This window comes from Mobula hypostoma, chromosome 28, assembly GCF_963921235.1.
Source record: "Mobula hypostoma chromosome 28, sMobHyp1.1, whole genome shotgun sequence".
NCBI lineage: Eukaryota > Metazoa > Chordata > Chondrichthyes > Myliobatiformes > Myliobatidae > Mobula > Mobula hypostoma.
The window spans coordinates 20,666,408-20,687,066 of record NC_086124.1 but is presented as its reverse complement, the minus strand read 5'-3'; the positions used below and the strand labels follow the sequence as shown (position 1 = coordinate 20,687,066).

At 52.3% G+C, this 20,659-nt stretch overlaps 1 protein-coding gene across 1 annotated transcript in view; it reads left to right on the top strand.

The window, feature by feature from the left end:
- tktb (transketolase b) overlaps positions 1-20,659 on the top strand; it is a 30,097-nt gene that overhangs the window by 7,319 nt on the left and 2,119 nt on the right. The window contains exons 2-12 of the mRNA XM_063034897.1: positions 2,535-2,652; positions 4,524-4,637; positions 6,454-6,551; positions 7,783-7,974; positions 8,092-8,219; positions 8,652-8,845; positions 10,217-10,381; positions 14,501-14,657; positions 14,932-15,062; positions 18,692-18,775; positions 20,398-20,494. Coding sequence (XP_062890967.1) covers positions 2,535-2,652; positions 4,524-4,637; positions 6,454-6,551; positions 7,783-7,974; positions 8,092-8,219; positions 8,652-8,845; positions 10,217-10,381; positions 14,501-14,657; positions 14,932-15,062; positions 18,692-18,775; positions 20,398-20,494 — 1,478 coding nt within the window. The remainder of the gene's footprint in view (positions 1-2,534; positions 2,653-4,523; positions 4,638-6,453; positions 6,552-7,782; positions 7,975-8,091; positions 8,220-8,651; positions 8,846-10,216; positions 10,382-14,500; positions 14,658-14,931; positions 15,063-18,691; positions 18,776-20,397; positions 20,495-20,659) is intronic.

Below are 20,659 nucleotides of genomic sequence, written 5' to 3'. Positions count from 1 at the left end.
ACGCTGAGCACCCTCCCAGCTGGCGCGCGTTGGCGACTCTCTTCCTCCCGAGGGGCTGCTGCCTTCACGAAAATATGCAGCTGCCTCCGGCGGGCATCAGCTGTGCTGCTTTGTGGAGGCTGCCCGGCTTCTATCAGGATCTACTGAGAGTCTGGAACGTGGTTGCCTCAGGCCAGGAATCCCCTCCTCTGGCAGAGAGTGGAGTCCTGGCCGACCCTTGCCCTGCCTCAATGGATATCGGTGCGTTTCGGGTGTGTGGATCGACTCAGTCTGAGCTGCTCGTCGGGCCCAGGCCCCGCAGCCTTACCCTGGAGCCGAGTCCACACAACTTGAACTGCCTCTCCTCGACACAATCCTATTCAGAGATGCAAGTAGGAGGTACCTCTGTGGGCTGCTGCTCCACACCCTCCGCTTCCTTGCCCTTGTCCACCGTCCCGACACGCCATGGCGGGTGGTCTTTCCACCTGGAGGTGAGGGGGGTCCCCAGTGGAAGTCCCTTTATGAGGGGGTTCTTCCCATGCACCTCGGGGATCTTGGCTGGAGGGTGCTGCACAGAGCGGTGCCCTGCAATAAGCTCTTTAGTCTGTACACGGATCTCCCAGCCGCGTGTCACTTCTGCGGGCTGGAGGAGACCGTGTACCACATGGACGTGGAGTGTGCGAGACTGCAGCCCCTTTTCGCGTATTTGCGTGGGCTGCTTCTCACCTTCTGGTCGCATTTCAGTCCCACCCTATTCATATATGGTCATCCAGTAAGGAGGGGGGCACAGAGGCATGAGGATGTCCTTGTGAGCTTGCTCCTGGGGTTGGCAAAAATTGCCATCCGTGGCTCCTGGAAACGGGTGGCAGGAGGTTCTCCCCGGCGGACTGCCTGGCAATGTTTAGGGGGTATGTTCGTGCTCGGGTAAATATTGAAAAGGAACACGCACAGTCCACTGCGACCGTAGAGGCGTTCCGGGACCAGATATACTGTAGATACACTCCAAGGAATAAAATCCCAGCTTGTCCGAACTCTGTCCATAACTCAGCCCCTTGAGTCCTGGCAACATCCTTGTAAATCTCCTCAGCACTCTTTCCATCTTAATGGCATCTTTCCTCTGGTGAGGTGACCAGAACTGAGCACAGTACTCCAAGTGCGGCCTCGCCAACATCTCGTTCAGCTGCAAGATGATGTCCCAACTCCTGCATTCGGTACCCTGACAGATAAAGGCCGGCATGCCAAACATCTTCACCGCCCAGTCTACCTGCGATGCCTCTTTCACAGAACTCTGTACCCATACCCCTGGGTCCCTCTATTCTGCAACATTTAGCAGCTTGCTCAATGGCCTACCTGAACTGGTCTTCCCGATACCTCCTGTACCTAATAAAGTGGCTTCCGAGCGAATGCTAAATACAGATCACGATCAACAACACTACAAAAAAAATACTGACAGAATCTATATTAAAATGTTCCCATCTCTAACCAGATACCATCCCTATTAGATACCTCCATTTTACCGAAAAAGTGGCCACTTAAGTGTGTTTTTGGTCTCCTGCTGCTGTAGCCCGACCATTTCACGATTCGGCATGTTGTATATTTAGAGACGCTCTTCTGCGCACTACTGTTGTATCGTGGTTATTTGAGTTCTGTCACCTTCCTGTCAGCTTGAACCAGTCTGGCCATTCTCCTCTGACCTCTCTCATTAACAAGGGGTTTTCACCCACAGAACTGCCACTCACTGGATGCTTTTTGTTTTCCTCACCATCCTCTGTAAATCCTGGAGACTGTTGTGCCTAAAAATCCCAGGAGATCAGCAGTTTCCGAGATGCTCAGACTACCAATAATCATTCCAAGGACAAAGTCACTAAGATCACATTTCTTCCCCCATTCTGATGTTTGGGTGGAACAACTGAACCTCTTGACCATGTCTGCGTGCTTATTGACTTGCTGCCGTGTGATTGGCTGATTAGCTAACAAACAGATGCTGGAAACCCAAGCAACACTTATAAAATGCTGGAGAAACTCAGCAGGCCGGGCAGCATCTATTGGGGGGGAAGTACAGTTGACGATTCAGGCCGAGACACTTCGGCAAGACTGGAGAAAAAAAGATGAGGAGTAGATTTAAAAGGTGGGGGAAGGGAGAGAGAAACACGAGGTGATAGGTGAAACCAGGAGGGGGAGGGATGAAGTAAAGAGCTGGGAAGTTAATTGGGTGAAAGATACAGGGCTGGAGAAGAGGGAGTCTGTTAATGAAGGAGGGAGTCAGGGAAAAGGGACAGAAGCAGGAAGATGGGAAGGAAGAGTTTGAAGAATCAAATTGAAAATCGTGGGGGGGGTGGTGGTGTGTGACTGTTTCCATTTGGGGGCCTACACAAACACGCATACACATGCTGTACATGCTGGAGGGACTTTGGGGTGAGGCTGACTGATATGAGAACTGGCCCCTCTCTCCCCCTCACCAACACTTGACCTTGTGCTGGGGGAGTGGTGGAGGGGAGGTTTGTGGTGAGGTGGTGCACTGATTTAAGAGTTGACCTCTCTCTTCACCCTCACAGACACCCGACCTCGTGTTGCAGCGCGGCCGAGATCCTCTCTGTCCTGTTCTTCCGCGTGATGCGGTACCAGCCGAACCAGCCTCGCGATCCCAGCTCTGACCGCTTCGTGCTCTCCAAGGTAAGGGGGTAGAGGAGGGCTTCTCAGGGTGATCATTCTGTCTCGTTGCCTCCCTTTTACCCTGTTCTGCCTCTCCCCGCATGCCCTCTCCGTTCTGCGTCTCTTCTGTTCCCTCCCCGAGTCCCATCCTATCCATCACAGCACGGTCCGGTACGACATTTCACATGTGCAGGAATATAATTTACTGATGCACCGTAGAGAGCATCCTGTCTATGAACGTAAGAAACCGCAGAGAGTCGTGGACACAGCTCAGCCCAGCACTGAAACCAGCCTCCCCTCCACGGACTCTTCCTGCTGTCTTAGTAAAGCAGCCAGTGTAATCAAAGAACCCACCCACCCCGGTCTTTCCCTCTTTCACCCTCTACCATCGGGCAGAAGATACGGAAGCATAAAAGTATGTATGTACCAGCAGGCTTCTACCCTGCTGTTATAAAACTATAGAATGGACAGATTTTTGACTTCACAACCTTGTTGTGATCTTGCACCTTATTGTCAACCTGCATTGCACTTTCTCTGTAACTGTGACACTCCCTTTTGCATTCTGTTATTGTTTTACCTCAGTGCTCAGTTCTGTATGATCAGTGTGCAAGACAGATTTTTCACTGTATCTCGGTACCTATGACAATAATAAACCCACTCTAATTCCATTTCTTATCACTCATTCTCCCTCGCATGAACATTTATTCTTTCTTCCCCCCCCTCCCCCATGGGGCAGAAGATACAAAAACCTGAAAGCATGTTACCACCAGGCTCCTTACGTGCCGTGTTGTATGACGTGGGCGATTATGATCTTTCCATGACCGTGATTGTTCTTGGCAAATTTTTCTACAGAACAGGTTTGCCATTGCTTTCTGGGCAATGTTGGACACCACTGTCTTCTTTAAATTAATATTTTTAAGAGATTTATACTTGTTAACAAACTCATATATTTTTCCCACTCACTGGCAGAAAGCAGTATAGTAGCTAAACTAACGGTTTATCACCTTTCTCATTTTTCATTGCCCAAGTATTAGCACCTGTGTGATGTAACTGTTTTAATTATGTAGCCTATTAGCTAGTTTATCTCTATCTAAGGAATTTTTCAAAGTGATTTTTCAGAAATGCTGTCTTTGTTCTTTTGTCCATATATCTCTCAGCATTGTTTGTCAGCTCTTTATTTAGTTTGCTTCTGATTAGTATATTTGTTTGTTCTCTAAAATAAACTGAAATCTTAGAGTTAAGAATACTTGGTCATTCTTGACTCCTGGAAGAACACTAAGGATCAGAAATTGATCAGAGTTTCAACAGCATTGTCTCCAAAAGACTGGTATCGATACTCTTCAGAGTCAGTGGTCGCATAACCAGAACTTGCTCGTACGATCTGTTCCCCTGGCTTCACGATACCTTGGTCGAGGGGCTAAGCAGGTGCTACCCCTTTGCCCAGTGGTGCCCTGTGGGCTAGCGGAGGGTAGGAGTGCCTGACACCTCCTTTGGTAGGGATGTATCTGCACTCTGCCCCCAGAGTGAGGGACAGCTTTCACCCCACTGTTTAAAAAAACTATTGAATGGGCCTCTTGTATGCTAAAAGGAGATCTCCCAGCCTGCCTCATCGTGGCCCTTGCATCTCATTGTCTATCTGTAGCGCACTTTCCCTGACTGGGACACTCTATTCTGCAGTCTGTTCACCTTTAGTACCATCTCCATGTGCTGACGTGCGGATTGATCTGTTTCCTGTGCTGTGCCGTTCTGTGGATTGAAGGGCTAGTAGGCCAGAGAGGGATCAATGGCCTCTTTACGCTGAGGGGTCCCCCAGCTGTTAGATGCGGAGCAGAGGATGTGATGGTGAGTGACTGTTAACCTGTGTGTATGTCTCTGTCTCTCTCTGGTCCCAGGGACACGCAGCGCCCATCCTGTATGCCGTGTGGGCAGAGGCGGGCTATCTGAAGGAAGACGAGCTGCTGAACCTGAGGAAGAAGGGATGCCTGCTGGAGGGGCATCCTACCCCGGTAACTAGGCAACGGGTGGGGAGTCGGGGACAAGAAGGGAGGGAGGCAAAAGGCGAGACACGATAGGCCGGTTAGCCTGAGTTTGGTGCCCATCAAGCGCTCCACATACCCTTTCATTCCCCAGAATCATTCTTGTGACCCTGCCCTGAACCCTCTCCAATGTCAGCACATTTTCTTTCTTCGATAAGGGGCCCAAAACTGCTTACAATACTCCCAAGTGTGGTCTGACCAAAGTCCTATAAAGCCTCAGCATTAAAGATGAGGTTTCGGGGTACCAGGAGGCTTGTGATAAAATGGGCCAAAGTCAGCACGGTTTCCTTGTGGGGAAAATCTTCCCTGACAAATCTGTTGGAATTCTTTCAGGAAATAGCAGGCAGGGTACACAAAGGAGAGTCGGTGGACGTTGTGTACTTGGATTTTTGGAAGGTCTTCAGCAAGCTGCTGTTCATGAGGTTACATAAGGTAGAGTCCATGGTATGACAGGAAAGATGCTAGCATGGATAGAGCATTAGCTGATAGACAGGAGGAAGCAGTGGGAATAAAGGGAGTCTCTTCTGGTTAGCTGCCAGTGATCAGTGATGTTCTGGAGGGGTTGGTGTTGGGACTGCTTCTTTTCACGTTATATGCCAATGATTTGGATGACGGAATTGATGGCGTTGTGGATAGGTTTGTGGATGATAGGTGGAGGGGCAGGTTGAGGAAGCAGGGAGACTGCAGAAGGACTTGGACAGATTAGGAACACGGGTGAAGAACTGACAGATGGAATACATTGTGTGTGAGTGTACGATTGTGCACTTTGCTAGAAGAAATAAAGGCATAGACTACTGTCTAAACGGTGGGCAAATTCAGAAATCTAGGGCAAAGGGGACTTGGGGGTCCTTGTGTGGGATTCTCAAAAGCAGGGGTTCCCAGTATTTTTTCATGGCATGGACCAATACCATTAGTCAATGGGTCCACGGACCCCAGATCGGGAACCCCTGCCTTAAAGGTTAACCTGCAGGTTGAGATGGAGGTGAAGAAGGCAAGTGCAATGTTAGCATCATTTCGAGAGGGCTAGAATATAAAAGCAGGGATGTAATGCTTAGTCAGATCGCACTTGGGAGTATTGTGAGCGGTTTTGGGCCCCTTACCTAATAAAGGATGTGCAGGCTTTGGAGGGAGTCCAGAGGAGGTTCACGAGAATGATCCCGGGAATGAAAGGGTTAATGTGAGGAGCATTGAACCTCTTTGACCGGAGGGCAGTGAAACCAGTGGAATTTGTTGCCACAGACGGCTGTGGTGGTTGGTAAGGGGGGTGGTCAAAGACAGGAGAATGGGGTTGAGAGGGAAAATAAATAAGTCACAATTGCATGGTGGAGAAGACTTGATGGGCTGAATGGCCTAATTCTGCTCCTCATGGACAGGGGGAGGGAGGGGTGGGGCCAAAGGGAAGGAGGTTGAGGGTCTAATGACTGATCGATGAGGGGGAGGGTCAAGTGGTGGGTTGGGGGGGAATCCAGTGGATGGTTGGAGCGAGGTCAGGGGCAGCAGCTGTGGTGTGGGGGGGAACGAGTCTACTAGTGGAGATGGAGGAGGATAGGACAGGGTTGATAGTAGTGGAGGGGAAGGAGGTAAGGGGAGGAACCAGTAGTTGGGAGGGATAGGGTCAAGTAGTTGAAAGGGAGGGGTGCACAGGGGCTTGCTAAGAGTGGTGGGCGAAGGGGCTGAACTGGCAGGACCCTGTGCCAGTCTGTCTGGGATCTTGCCATGCGGGGGGAGGGGAGAGGTAGGCCACCTGCCCCCCCTCTCTCACACTGGGTCTCCCTTCCGTCCGCAGAAGCTGCCCTTCGTGGACGTGGCGACGGGGTCGTTGGGTCAGGGGCTGGGGGCGGCCTGCGGGATGGCCTACACCGGCAAGCACTTTGACCGGGCCAGGTACGTCTCTCCTCCACCCACTGGCTAATCTTCCCTGCCCCCTCTCCAGCTCAGCGTCGGCCCTCCTGTGCTACAGTGAGGGGACCCCTTAGGGTGCAGGAGCAACACCGTACATTCCACCTGGGTAGCCTCTAGCCTGGTGGCATTAATATCGACTTTCCCCTTCCGGTTAAAAAAAAAATTCCTGCACCCCCCACCTTCTTATTCTGGCATCTTCCCCCTCCCTTTCCAGTCATGAAGAAATGTTGATTTTATTCACTTCCAGAGATGCTGCCTAACCTGGTGAGTTCCTCCAGCACTTTGTCTGTTGCTTAATGCAATCCTCCGTATACACGTGTCCCCCGCTATCCGAAGTAGAGCGTGCCTATGAAACCATACGTAAGCCGAAATGGCGTAAAGAGCAGAAGCAATTATCATTAATTTATATGGGAAAAATTCTTGAGCGTTCCCAGATCCAAAAAATAACCTACCAGATCATACCAAATTCACATAAAACCTAAAATAACTCTAACATATAGTAAAAGCAGGAATGATATGATAAATACACAGCCTATATAAAGTAGAAATAAAGTACGTACGGTGTAGTTTCACTTACCAGAATCCGGAAGATTTAGCCAAAACCGATTTGTAGGGAAAAAAAATCAGCACATACAGGCATGCGCACACACCTGCCCGCGCAAGTCTTCACGGTCACGGTAGTCTTTCTCGGGGTAAGCACAAGTTTAAAGCAGGTGTTTTTTTTTCCCCGTAAAAGCGAAGATCCTCTTTCGGTTAGCGAAAACAGTTACTAATGTAGGTCTTTCGTAGAAGCAAAGTGGCGTAAAGCGAACGTTTGTAAAGCGGGGGACACCTGTAGCTGTGCACAATACTCCAAGTGACGTCTCGTACAGCTGTAACATAATCATCCCAACTCCTGTACTCAGTGCCCTGACCGACGAAGGCTAACTGTGCCAAACGTCATGTTCACTGCCCTGTCTATCTGAGACGCCACTTTCTGAGAACTATGCACCTGTACCCCTGGGTCCTTCCGTTCTGCGGTAGTCTCCACTGTTCGTGTGAAGGTCCTACCCTCGTTTGTCTTCCCAAAATGCGCACCTCACACTTCAACTCCATCGGCTGCTTCGTGCTCCGTCTCTCCCTGTTCCCCGCCTTCTGCCAGCCAGGCAGTCGCCATCTATTCCGATATTGGCTGATGGGGTCGATCTTTCTCTCTCTTTTTTCCACTCCCAAGCTACCGGGTGTTCTGCCTGATCGGGGACGGGGAGGCCTCAGAAGGGGCCATATGGGAGGCCATGGGCTTCGCGTCCTTCTACCAGCTGGACAACCTGGTGGCCATCTTCGACGTCAATCGGCTGGGGCAGAGTGAGCCCGCGCCCTTGGCGCACCAGGTGGAGGTCTTCCACAAGCGCTGTGAGGCCTTTGGGTGAGTCAGCCGTGGGTGGGGTGGGGTGATATATGGATGACTGACGCTCGGGGTGGGGGGGGTGGGTTGGAAGGCGGAAGGCTGACCCTCTGCTTGTGCCCCTGGCCCCCCCTGCAGCTGGAACACCCACGTAGTGGACGGACATGACGTCGAGCAGCTGTTGCGGGCCCTGGGACCGGAAGGGACGGTCCCTGGCCGCCCCACCGCCATCGTGGCCAAGACTTACAAGGGCCGAGGGATCAAAGGTGAGTGGCCCCCTTCCTGAGGGAACTGACCCATCTCTGCCCACCCACCCTCTCCTCATCACCCGGCTCCCCTTCCTGCCTTGGCTCGACCCCTCATGATCACCCACTTCTGGCCCTTGGCCCCGACCCTCCAGACTGCCGTAACCCATACCCCAGTGGTCTCGCCCTGCCCCTTGTCACTCGACCCTGCCTTAATGTATGCCCCACCCCTTACCTCAGTGGCCCCACCATTTCATTTCCTCTTCCTCCTGGACTTGACCTATTGGCCTTGGGGGTCCCCCCTTCACTCACCCCCACCCCATCGCCACACACATGGCCTCTCCTACACTTTTGGCCCAGGCCCCACTCCCTCTTATCCTAAACTCTGCCCTCTCACTTGCAAATCCCTGACACCCCCCTCTCTCTCTCTTCTGCCCCCCCCCCCACCCACAGGAGTGGAAGACATGGAAAACTGGCACGGGAAGCCGATTCCGAAGGACCGGGCCAAGGCGATCATCGAGGACATCCAGAGCCAGATCCAGGGCCTGGCCGCCCCCACCCCGCCATCTCCCACCGACACTGTCCCCCCCGCTGACCTCTCGGAGATCAAAATGCCCTCGCCCTGCGGCTACAAGCTGGGGGATAAGGTACGTGTCGGGGAGGGGTCCCCGTGAACCGCGATGTGTCAGGGAGTCCTGCAGTACAGACGCAGGCTCTTCGGTCCATCTAGACTGTGCTGACCAGGACTGTTTCCTTTGGCCCATGTCCCTCTAAACCAGGGGTTCCCAACCGTATACCATGGACCAATACCATTAAGCATGGACTCAGGTTTGGAACCCCTGCTCTAAACCTTTCCTGTTCATGTGCCTGCCTCAACCACTTCCTCTGGCAGCTCGTTACTTATACGGACCACCCTCTGGGTGAAAATGTTGCCCCTCGGGTTTCCCTGTCACCTTTAACCTTTGCCCTCTAGTTCCTGATTTCCTTGCCTTACGGGAAAGAAGAGGTGAATGCGCATGACCTATGCCCTTTTGGGATTTTGCTGCTCAGTCGTCCGTTATGTGTCGTGTCATATGACGTGGGCGATCATGGTCTTTCCATGACCATGATTATTCTTGGCAAATTTTTCTACAGAAGTGGTTTGCCATTGCCATCTTCTGGGCAGTGTCTTTACAAGACGGGTGACTCCAGCCATTATCGATACTCTTCAGAGATTGTCTGGTGTCAGTGGTCGCATAACCAGGACTTGTGATGTGCATCAGCTGTTCATATGACCATCCGCCACCTACTCCTGTGGCTTCACATGGTCCTGATTCAGGGAGCTAAGCAGGTGCTACACCTTGCCCGAGGGTAACCTGCAGGCTAGCGGAGGGAAGGAGCGCCTTACGCCTTTGGTAGAGACCCCATCTTGCCATCCATGGAATTTTATACACTCCTATAGGTCTCCCCCTCAGTTTGCTACGCTCCAGTGAATGAAGACCTAACCTACCCAGTCTCCGTGCTAATTCAATCTCTCGAGTCCCGGCAACATCCTCCTAAATCTACTCTGCTCTCTTTCTGGCTTAATGACATCTTTCCTACTGCAGGGCGACCAGAACTGAATACAATATTCAAAGTGTGGCCTTGCAAATTGTTCAATTGCAACGTAACATCCCAACTCCTGTACTCAGTGCTCTGAGTGCCAAACGCTTTCTACCTGTGACACTATTTTCAGGGAACTGTGTACCTATACCTCTGGGACTGAACATTAACTATGAAAGTCCTACCCTCATTTGTCTTCCCAAACTGTTAACACCTTGCATTTATCCGAATTAAACTCCATCTGCCATCAATGGGCCCATTTTCCCAGCTAATTGGGATCTCTCTGTAAATCCTGAAAACTGTTCACTGCCAACGGTAATTATTTTAATGTCATCTGCACACTGACCAATCGCACCTTGGTCTTCCTCGTCCACCTTGTTGAATCCTTGTTTGTGTTAGTCTGCTTGTTACCTCTCTCTCTCTCTCTCTCTCTCCAGATTGCCACGCGCAAGGCCTACGGCCAAGCGTTGGCCAAGCTGGGCCGCGCCAGCCCCCGAGTGGTCGCGCTCGACGGGGACACCAAGAACTCCACCTTCTCCGACCTCTTCCGCAAGGAGCATCCCGAGCGGTTCGTGGAGTGCTACATCGCAGAGCAGAACATGGTGAGTGGCGGGGCACATATCACTGGCCCCTTGCTTGGGGTGGGGAACATCTCCAGCTGCCCTTCCCAAACTTCCCCCAACTTTCTTTGGCCAAGGTCAGCAAGCACCCTCTCGCTCCCACCCAAAGTCCAGCCGGCCATTCCTTCATCAGGTCTAAATCCCAGCACTCCCTCCCCTGATGGGACAGTGAGAATGCCTTCCCTACACGGACTGTGGTGTGGGGGTGGGGGAGAATCGTTCCAGTTCGGGGTGGGGGTGGGGGAGAGTCTGAGATAACTGCCGGCCTCTTGCATGCGTCTGAAAGAGTCCGCTTGGACCCTAGAACCAGGAGTGAGATGGATGGGCAGAAAGGCCTCTCGTAGTGTTCGTGGTTGGGTGGCCTATTTGATTGTATGATTGAGAGGGAGGATGAGCGAAATCAAAGAGCTGATTATGAACTTCAGGGGGAGGAAACCAGAGGTCCATGAGGCAGTCCTCATCGGGGGATCGGAAGTGGAGAGGATCAACAGTTTTAAACTCCTTGACGTTTCACATGTTTATTTCATTTCGTGATGCAGGGTGGTGGAGGCTCTTCTGGCCTTTTGGGCCATGCTACCCCACCACCCTGATTAACCTTAACCTAATCACGGGACAGTTTACAATGACCAGTTAACCTACCCGGTACGTCTTTGGACCATTGGAGAAAACCAGAGTGGCCAAGGGGAAAACCATGCATTCCATGGAGAGGACGTACAGAGACCCTTTAGAACAGGGATCCCCAACCTTTTTTGCACGATATTCACAATATTGACAATATTCTTGCCGACCCGGGGGTCGGTGGGGGGGTGTTCAAGAAGGGTTAAACTCACCTCAACATGTCTTTTGCAGTTAGGGTTGCCAACTTTCTCACTCCCAAATAAGAGACAAAATTAGCAGTCAAATCCCGGGACACTTGCATTTACGAAGGAGAGAGGAAGAGGAGAGCCATCCGCAGTACCATCGATGCGGCAGAGAGGGCCTCAAGATGGCTGCGGCTCAAAAGAGGGGAGCCATGGAGTCATAAGTAGCTAGCCAGCTGGACACAAGCTGGGGTCTGATCAGCCCCGGCTGGGTCACCTGGACGAGGTTGTATGATGTTGAAAGACCCGAAACACCCGATGATTCCAGGAACATCACTGAAGATGTGTCCAGAAGCATCAATAGATGTATGTACACAGTTACAGTTAGGGTTGCCAACTTTCTCACTCCCAAATAAGAGACAAAATTAGCAGTCAAATGCCGGGACCCTGCATTTACCCCAGAAAGACTACCATGACCATGAAGCCTTGCGCGGGCACCTGTGTGCGCATGCGCGTACGTGCCGATTATTTTCCCCACAAATCGGTTTTGGCTTAATCTTCCCGACTACACTTGTTACGTACCCCGTAACTGGGTTGCCAAACCAGCAGAAATGGACCACTTAGTTGGAGTCTGGATTACTGGAACTAAGAAAGTTTTATTAAAGAAATAAGCATCACAGTACTCGAATAGTAAGGATATAAATGCAACAGGTTGGCAATGAATAAACACACATGTACACGGAACTATGATAATAGGATCAATCAAGCTCTATCGCAGTCTAGGAGTAAAATGATCAGTCACAAGTAACACAGAGTTCAGTTTAGTTCAGTTCGCAGTAATCGCCATCGTGCTGTTGGGTAGAGAGAGAGAACGAATGACTATGCAAACTGGATTCCAAACAGACCTTCGACATTCCTCGCAGTTAGCTTTCGGGCGAGCCCTTTATAATGTCTTCTAAGGTCACCGACTGTGACCCCTCCGTTCCAGATACGATCGTTCTTCTGCGGTGAACCCGGCACCCAGGCAAGGGCGGACACACACACCGGGTTCCCGCCCGACTGCACCTTTCCACCCTGTGCATCTATGGCTGGTCGCGCGACCAGACCTCCAAAACTCCCACCAACTTGTGGGGGCACACCGCTTCCAGGGTCTCGTTACCTCGTGGAGCCGTGTGTCCCTTGCCTTAGCGAACCTGTTCCTTTTATCTCCCTGCTGGGGTATCGCCTGTCCATCAAACTTCAAACAGTTCAAAGCAACCGGTCTCTGACAATACTGGGAACTGTGTCTCCTTTCGGTAATCTCTCTCGTCTCTCTCTTATTAGCATTTTGAATGTTCCCCCATTGTCCTCTTATCGGCATCAATCTTCTGATAACTGGTTCTTTTGTCACACACTGTCATACATTATTTCTACTTTATATAGGCTGTGTATTTATCATATCATTCCTGCTTTTGCTATATGTTAGTGTTATTTATTTTTGGTTTTATGTGTTATTTGGTATGATTTGTTAGGTTATTTTTTGGGTCTGGGAATGCTGAAAAATTTTTCCCATATAAATTGATGGTAATTGCTTCTTTGCTTCACGCCATTTCGGCATGAAAGGTTTCATAGGAACGCTCTACCTTAGCAGGGGAAATACGGGACAAGGGCGGTCCCCTATGGGACAAACCAATTTAGCCCAATATACGGGATGTCCCAGCAAATACGGGGCAGCTGGCAACCCTGTGTTCAAGTTCAACAGTGTGTGACAGGGAATGAGGAAAGGTGCAGCTGACTGGTATCGTTTCCTCGCGGCCCGGTAGCGCATGCTTTGCGGCCCGGTGGTTGGGGACCGCTGCTTTAGAGAATGGCGCTGGAATTGAATTCCGAAATTCGGAATACCGAGCTGTCACAGCGTCATGGTAACCTTTACTCTACCACGGTGCCCAAAGGCATCAGAGGATCTGCCTTGGGACCAGCACGTAACTGCCTACTACCGTCTCGGAAGTTTGAGTAGGTTCGGCACATCATCAAGAACTTTTGACAAACTTCTGTAGCTGCACGGTGGTTGTGGAAACATCAAGGCCCAGGAATGGAGAAGCTTACAGAAAGCACGGCAGCTCAGCAGCGAGCGGAATGATTTATTGGCGTCCAATTCCTGCTGCTGGCCGTAAGGGAGTTTGCTGTTACCTATGACCTTCAGGCTCGTGACTTCACTCGCCTCAACTCTGAACTGTTTCTCTGACCTACAGACTCATTTTTGAGGTCTCCTTACAACTGGTGTTCTCGGATTTTTTTTTTATTTGGACAGCTTGTCATCTTCTGCTCAGTGGTCACTTGACCCGGTGAGGGTCTCGTCCCAAAATGTATATTCCCTTCCGGAGATGCTGCCTGGCCTGCTGAGTTCCTCCAGCTTTTTTGTGTGTGTGTTGCTGATCAGTCTTTGTTTAAGTAAATTTCTTTTGTATTTCGTGGTTTTTCCTGTGACTGCCTATAGGAAAGTGAATCTCAGACTAGTATATGGTGACGTACACAGACTTTTAAAAATTACGAGCGTAGTGCGTGTCTGAAATCAGAGTCCACATGTATGGTGGAATCAGGAGCTGGGGCGATGGGCAGAAGGGTCTTTGTGGTTGAGTGGTGTTAACTTTTGGGAGGCAGCTGGGGCTGTGCAGGGATTGGTGGAGTCGGTTACTCCACTGAAGGGTCTCGGCCCAAAACGTCAACTCTTTTCCATCGATGGTGCCTGGCCTGCTGAGTTCCTTCAGCAGTTTTGTGTGTGTGTGTTGGTGTTGCTTGGATTTCCAGCATCCGCAGATCTTCTCTTGTGATCGGGTTAGATTCCCTCCATTCCCCCCCCCCCCACTTGGGGTATTGCGTTCAGTTCTTGGCGCCTCATTGTAGGAAGGACGTGGGAGCTTCAGAGAGGGTGCAGAGCAGATTTACCGGAATGTTGCCTGGACTGGAGAGCGTGTCTCACGAGGATGGGTTGAGCGAGCCAGGGCTTTTGTCTCTGGAGTGAAGGAGGACGGAGGTGTACAAGATACGAGGCATAGATCGAGCGGACAGCTGGAGACTTTTTCCAAGGGTGGAAATGGCTGAGGCAAGGCAGCATGATTTTGAAAGTATAGGGGAATGTCTGAATTGGGGGGTGCTAGAGGCAGATACATGTGGGTAATTTAAGAAATGCTCAGATAGGCACGTGGACAATAGTAAAATGGAGGGCTTTGTGTGAGGGAAAGGGTAAAGGGCTGGCATAACATTGTGGCCTGAGGGGGTTTACATTATGTAACCCATTCTTCCTCCTTGCCCCGTCCCGCAGATCAGCGTGGCGGTCGGCTGCGCCACCCGTGACCGGACCGTGCCCTTTGCCAGCACCTTCGCGGCCTTTCTGTCCCGCGGCTACGACCAGATCCGAATGGCTGCCATCTCCCAGAGCAACGTCAACCTGTCCGGCTCGCACTGCGGCATCTCTATCGGTGAGTACACCCACCTCCCTGCCCCAACCGGTACGAGGTGTCTGGCGTCGCGGAGAGGCTAGTCAGCACCCCTCTCCCATAACACTGCGCTGCTCGACACAGGGAAGATTTCCTGACTGGGCATTTGGGTGTTGGCGGGGGGGCGGGGGTGTCGGCCTACAGTTGTGATGATCTTGGTTTGATTCACTGATTCTTCTGTCTCTCTCTTCCCTACCTCCAATCCCTTTTCTTTCTTTCTTTCACCCTCTGCCTCTCCTCTCTCTGTGCCTCCCAGGTGAGGACGGGCCCTCCCAGATGGCCCTAGAGGATATCGCAATGTTCCGGGCCATCCCCACCTGCACTGTCTTCTATCCTAGTGACGCGGTGTCCACGGAACGAGCCGTTGAACTGGCGGCCAACACCCAGGTAACCAGGATCCCTCCCCTCAACCCCCCCCCCCCAGTAACACACAGTGCCCCTCATGCACCCGTCATTCGGTCCGTCCGTACAGGGGGGGTGGGAAACTCTGTGCGGTTCTGGTCTCTGCGTTGAAGGATGTGCGGGCGATGGAGAGAGAGGGCAGAAGAGAGTCCCCAGGCCGCTGGGCGGAATGGATGCCCATGGTTGCCAGGGGAGGCCGGGCGAGCTCGATTTCTCCCCCTGCCTGAGGGGAGGCCGGACTATAAATGAGATTCTGCAGATGCTGGACATCTTGACCAACTCACAGACAGAGCTGGAGGAGCTCAGCAGCATCTATGAGTTTGGGGAGTAAACAGCTAGTGTTTCGGGCCAAGACCCTTTCTTATCAGGACTGGAAAGGAAGGGGACAGTAGGTCCTCACCTATCACCTTCCAGCCTCCATTCGTCCCCTCCTAATTCTGGCGTCTGCTGCCTTCCTTTCCAGTCCTGAAGAAGGGTCACGGCCCAAAATGCCGACTGTTTATTCCTCTCCACAGGGGCTGCCTGACGGGCCGAGTTCCTCCAGCGTTTTGCAGGTGACCTTGTAAGAGGGGCCCCTCCATTGGCTGGGGTCAACCAGATGCTGTGTCCTATTTGCCTTTGTAATACGTGAGCCAGGGCAGTACGGTATGGAGGGCGTAACGTAACAAGCTCCCCCTCTCCATGACTCCAGAGGAACAGCAGAGACCAGGTTTGTCACAGGATTTGCCAGTCAGTGTTGAACTCCATGTGGACTGCCTTCAGGACCACAGCTCCAAATTTTCCCTCGGGGTTTACTCCCGAAGCCTTCCCCATGAGTGGGTATGGCCGCAAGACAGCGGAGGCTTGAGATCAGAGTTTTCCTTCTGGATGAGCTGATGAGCCTCGTCTGCCCGAAGCGACCGGTTTCAAGGTGTCAGTAACCCGCCTTTGCCCCTTCTGTCAGTGGAAACGGTTCCACTGGGTTCAGTAGCTAAGCCACACGTGAAGGCCAGGAGCTGGACTTGGTTGTCAGAGGCTATTTGAGACATGCGCCGTTGGGAGCATTTAATACATAGTGGAGAGCTTATCCCCGTTAACAACCTGGCTATGACAGTCTTGAACTTCAAACTCAGTAATTGGAGTTGCCAGTCAACGTTGAACTCGATGCTCCAGCTCCAGATTTTTCGTTGGGGTTTGCCCCGGTCTTCCCTTATTATGTACCTACCTTATTCGCTTTTTAAAAATCATGACAATCATAGGTGGGGTTGGTTTCTTAAGGTTGTTACAGCCGGGGATGGTAATGGGGGACAAGCTCCCCGTACCTATTAAATGCTCGCAATGGCACGTGTCGCAAATAGCCTCTGATAACCAAGTCCACCTACTGATCTTCACGTGTGGCTTAGGTACCAAGCCTGGTGGAATTGTTTCTACTGGCAGGAGGAGGGGCAAAGGCACCTTAAAATCAATCGCTTCGGGCAGATGGGGCTCCACAACCGGAGATGGCAGCTCATATAGCCGGAGGAAAACTCTGATCTCAAGCCTCTGCTGTCTTGTGGCTGTATCCTCTCACGGGGAAGGCTTCGGGAGTAAACGCCGAGGGGAAAATTCTGGATCTGGAGTCTCCAAGGCTCTATGTTGAGTTCAATGCTGACTGGCAACTCCTGCGACGTTGTTGCTGCCAAGCTGTGTCAGTCTCTACCGTTGCTTTGGATTCATCGACTTCCTGGAGAGGGGGAGCCTGCTGCATTGGCAACGGCTTGCTCTCCGTATCGTACTGCCCTGGCTTGCATACCTAGACAGTTAAGATGCAGGATCCATGGACGACCCTGGCCAACGGAGGCCTCAACGTAGGTAGGGTAGGCTTTTTCTCCTCAAAGTCAGGTGGAAAGAAGAAAGCCGTGGTTGACAGGAATAACGGGGGAATTCCTACAAGAAGTTAAATTCTACAAGTGCAGTTCTGGTTCCACAAGAAGTGCAGGTACTGGAGAGGGGGCAGGTTAATCATCACACAATGCCTCTGTCGCTTCCCGCTTCTGCCCCTCTCCCTTCCCCTTTTCCCAATATGATTCCCCTCTCCCCCTTTTGCCAACATGATTCCCCTCTCCCTTCCCCTTTCCCCAATGTGATTCCCCTCTCCCCTCCCCTCTCCCCAATATGATTCCTCTCTCCCCTCCCCTCTCCCTTCCCCTCTCCCCTCCCCTCTCCTCAATATGATTCCCCTCTCCCTTCCCCTTTTCCCAATATGATTCCCCTCTCCCCTTTTGCCAACATGATTCCCCTCTCCCCTCCCCTCTCCCCAATATGATTCCCCTCTCCCTTCCCCTTTCCCCAATATGATTCCCCTCTCCCTTCCCCTTTCCCCAATATGATTCCCCTCTCCCTTCCCCTTTCCCCAATATGATTCCCCTCTCCCTTCCCCTCTCCCCAATGATTCCCCTCTCCCCTCCCCTCTCCTCAATATGATTCCTCTCTCCCTTCCCCTCTCCCCAACATGATTCCCCTCTCCCCTCCCCTCTCCCCAATATGATTCCCCTCTCCCTTCCCCTTTCCCCAATATGATTCCCCTCTCCCTTCCCCTCTCCTCAATATGATTCCTCTCTCCCTTCCCCTCTCCCCAATATGATTCCCCTCTCCCCTCCCCTCTCCCCAATATGATTCCCCTCTCCCTTCCCCTTTCCCCAATATGATTCCCCTCTCCCTTCCCCTCTCCTCAATATGATTCCTCTCTCCCTTCCCCTCTCCCCAATATGATTCCCCTCTCCCCTCCCCTCTCCCCAATATGATTCCCCTCTCCCTTCCCCTCTCCCCAATATGATTCCCCTCTCCCTTCCCCTCTCCCCAATATGATTCCCCTCTCCCTTCCCCTCTCCCCAATATGATTCCCCTCTCCCTTCCCCCTTTCCCCAACATGATTCCCCTCTCCCTTCCCCCTTTCCCCAACATGATTCCCCTTTCTTTGCCTGCTTCCCACTCTTAGTCCACAATAGAGACCCGTATCAGTCAAGTTTATCACTCACGTATGTCACCCCCCCCAAAGACTTTTGCACAGCACTGTAGGTAGGATGAATGCACCAAGTCCTCTCCCCAGGGTACAGGTTTTATGATAGAGAGGGGGGAGGTTTAATAGGAATCTGAGGGGTAGCTTTTTCACCGAGAGGTGGTCTGTGTATGGAAAGAGCTGCCAGAGGAAGTGATTGAGATGAGTACGTGAACAACACTTAAAAGACGCTTGGACAGGTTCATGGGCCGAGGAAGTGCAGAGGGATAGGGGCCAAGTGGGATGAGCACAGATAGGCATTGTGGTCGGCCTAGACAAGATGGGCTGAACGGCCTGCTCCTGAACTCTGCCCTTCTGTGACTTGGTGGAATGGATCTTCTGGCCCTGGCGCCGGTTTTCGTTGAAGCCGAGATGTTGGCGCGAGCCCAGAGGGGTCTTATAATAGGAGGGAGGGTGGGCAGGGCTCGTCTCGTTGGCAGGAAGTGTTTCTGCTGTTGAGTGGACCCTGCGGTGCAATGGTGCTGGCGGTTCGGGAGTGGGTATCAGGTTTTGTGCTCCTCGCTGCTCAGCACCGTCCTGGTTTCTCGATCACCACCCTTCCCTCACCTTTGTCTGTCTCTCTTCCTCCCTCCCCCAGGGTATCTGCTTCATTAGAACCAGCCGCCCGGACACCCCCGTCATCTACTCCAACGAGGAGCCCTTCACCGTTGGCCAGGCCAAGGTGAGTGCTGGGTGGGGGCTGGAGGGAAATCGGTCGCTGGTTCGATTTTGGGCGCCTTGGTGTGGGGAGTGGGGATGCTGTGCTTCATGAGGTGTGTGTCAGTGCCTGGGAGTTAACTGGCTTTACTATTGTCATGTTTACTGGGGTAGAGCGAGGCGCTGATCTGTGTCCCAGCCGTACAAGCGAGTTCATCGCAGCAGGCCATCGAGGTAGACCAAGGGGAAAGCAGTAACAGAGCGCAGAATCAAGTGTTACACTCACAGAGAGAGTGCAGTGCAGGCAGACAATGAGGTGCAAGGGCCACGGTGAGGTCCAGAGTCCATCATTCAATTGTTTTATAACAGTGTGGTAAAACGGTCCCTGAGCCTGGTGGGACGGGCTTTCAGACTTTTGTATCTTCTGCCTGATGGTGGAGGAGAGAAGAGAGAATGTCTGTGGTGGGGTGGGGGGGGGGCCATTTTCTGATAGCTCCCCCTTCACCATTCCCCATCTTCTTTTCTCTCTTCACCTTAGCTCCTTGCCTGCCCATCGGCTCCCTCTCCCCCTTTTCCTTCCATGGCCTTCTGTCCTTTCCTGTCAGACTCCCCCTTCTCCAGCCCTGTATCTCTTTCACCCATCAACTTCCCAGCTGTTCACTTCACCCCTCCTGGTTTCACCTGTCACCTGGTGTTTCTCTCTCCCCTCCCCTCACCTTTTAAATCTACTTCTCAGCTTTTTTTCCTACAGTCCCGCGAAGGGTTTCGGCCCGAAACGTCGACTGTACACTTTTCCATAGGCGCTACCTGGCCTGCTGAGTTCCTCCGGCATTTTTGTGCGTGTGACCGCCCGATTTAACACAGGCCTAATCACAGGACCATTTACAGTGACCAACCGGTAGATCTTTGGACTGTGGGAGGAAATCGGACACCCAGAAATCGTTCTCCTACATGGTCACAGGGAGAACGTGCGAACTGCTTACAGGCAGCGGCAGGAATTGAACCCAGGTCGCTGGTACTGTAAAGCGTCATGCCAACCACTACGCTACCTTACCGCCCTGGCGGACACGGTCAAGCAGATGCCGTAATCAAGTAGTGATGCAGCTGGAGAGGATGCTTTCTATGGTGCATCAATTATTGGTTAGGGTTGATGGGAGATGGGTTGAATTGTTATTTTTTTTTAGCCATCTGAGGAAGTAGAGCCATTGCTTGAGCTCTCTTGGCTGTTGTCTGTGGTTGGAGCAGGACAGGCTATTGGTGGTGTCGACTACTAGAAACTCGAAACTCTCAACCCTGTCGGTCTTCGATGTAGAAAGGAGCATGGTGTGTTCAGCGTCCCCCTTCCTAAAGTCAGTGATCAACTCTTTAGTCTGGTCGACCATGAGGGAAAGTTTGTTGGCAATGACACCATGGCACTAGGCCCTCTGTCTCCCTCCTGTACCCCGAATCTTCGTTATTTGAGATGCGGCCCTCTGCGAGCTTGCACGTGGAGCAGGGCCTGGCCTCGCAGTGGTGAGTGTACAGGGAGTAGAGTGGGGTGCGGGGGTCTGAGGGCACAACATCGTGGAGCTCCGGTGGTGGGCGTTGCTGTATCTCCTCAGTAGACCGCTCATTGAGATGGGTGTCACTGCTCTTCCCCCCGCGCAGGTGGTCTTGCAGTCGGACGCGGACAAGGTCCTGGTCATCGGGGCTGGCATCACCCTCCACGAAGCCCTGTCCGCCGCCAAACAGCTGGCGGGCGAAGGTGAGAACCTGAAATCCGTGCCCACTGCTGTCCGTCGCACACTGCTTCCCGGTCCTACCCCACACACCCCTTGTGTCTCTTCTCTCCCCCCCCCCCCAACCCATCTCCCCTTCCAGGAGCACCTGTATTCCCCACCACAGGAGCAGGCTGTTTGGCCCATCATGT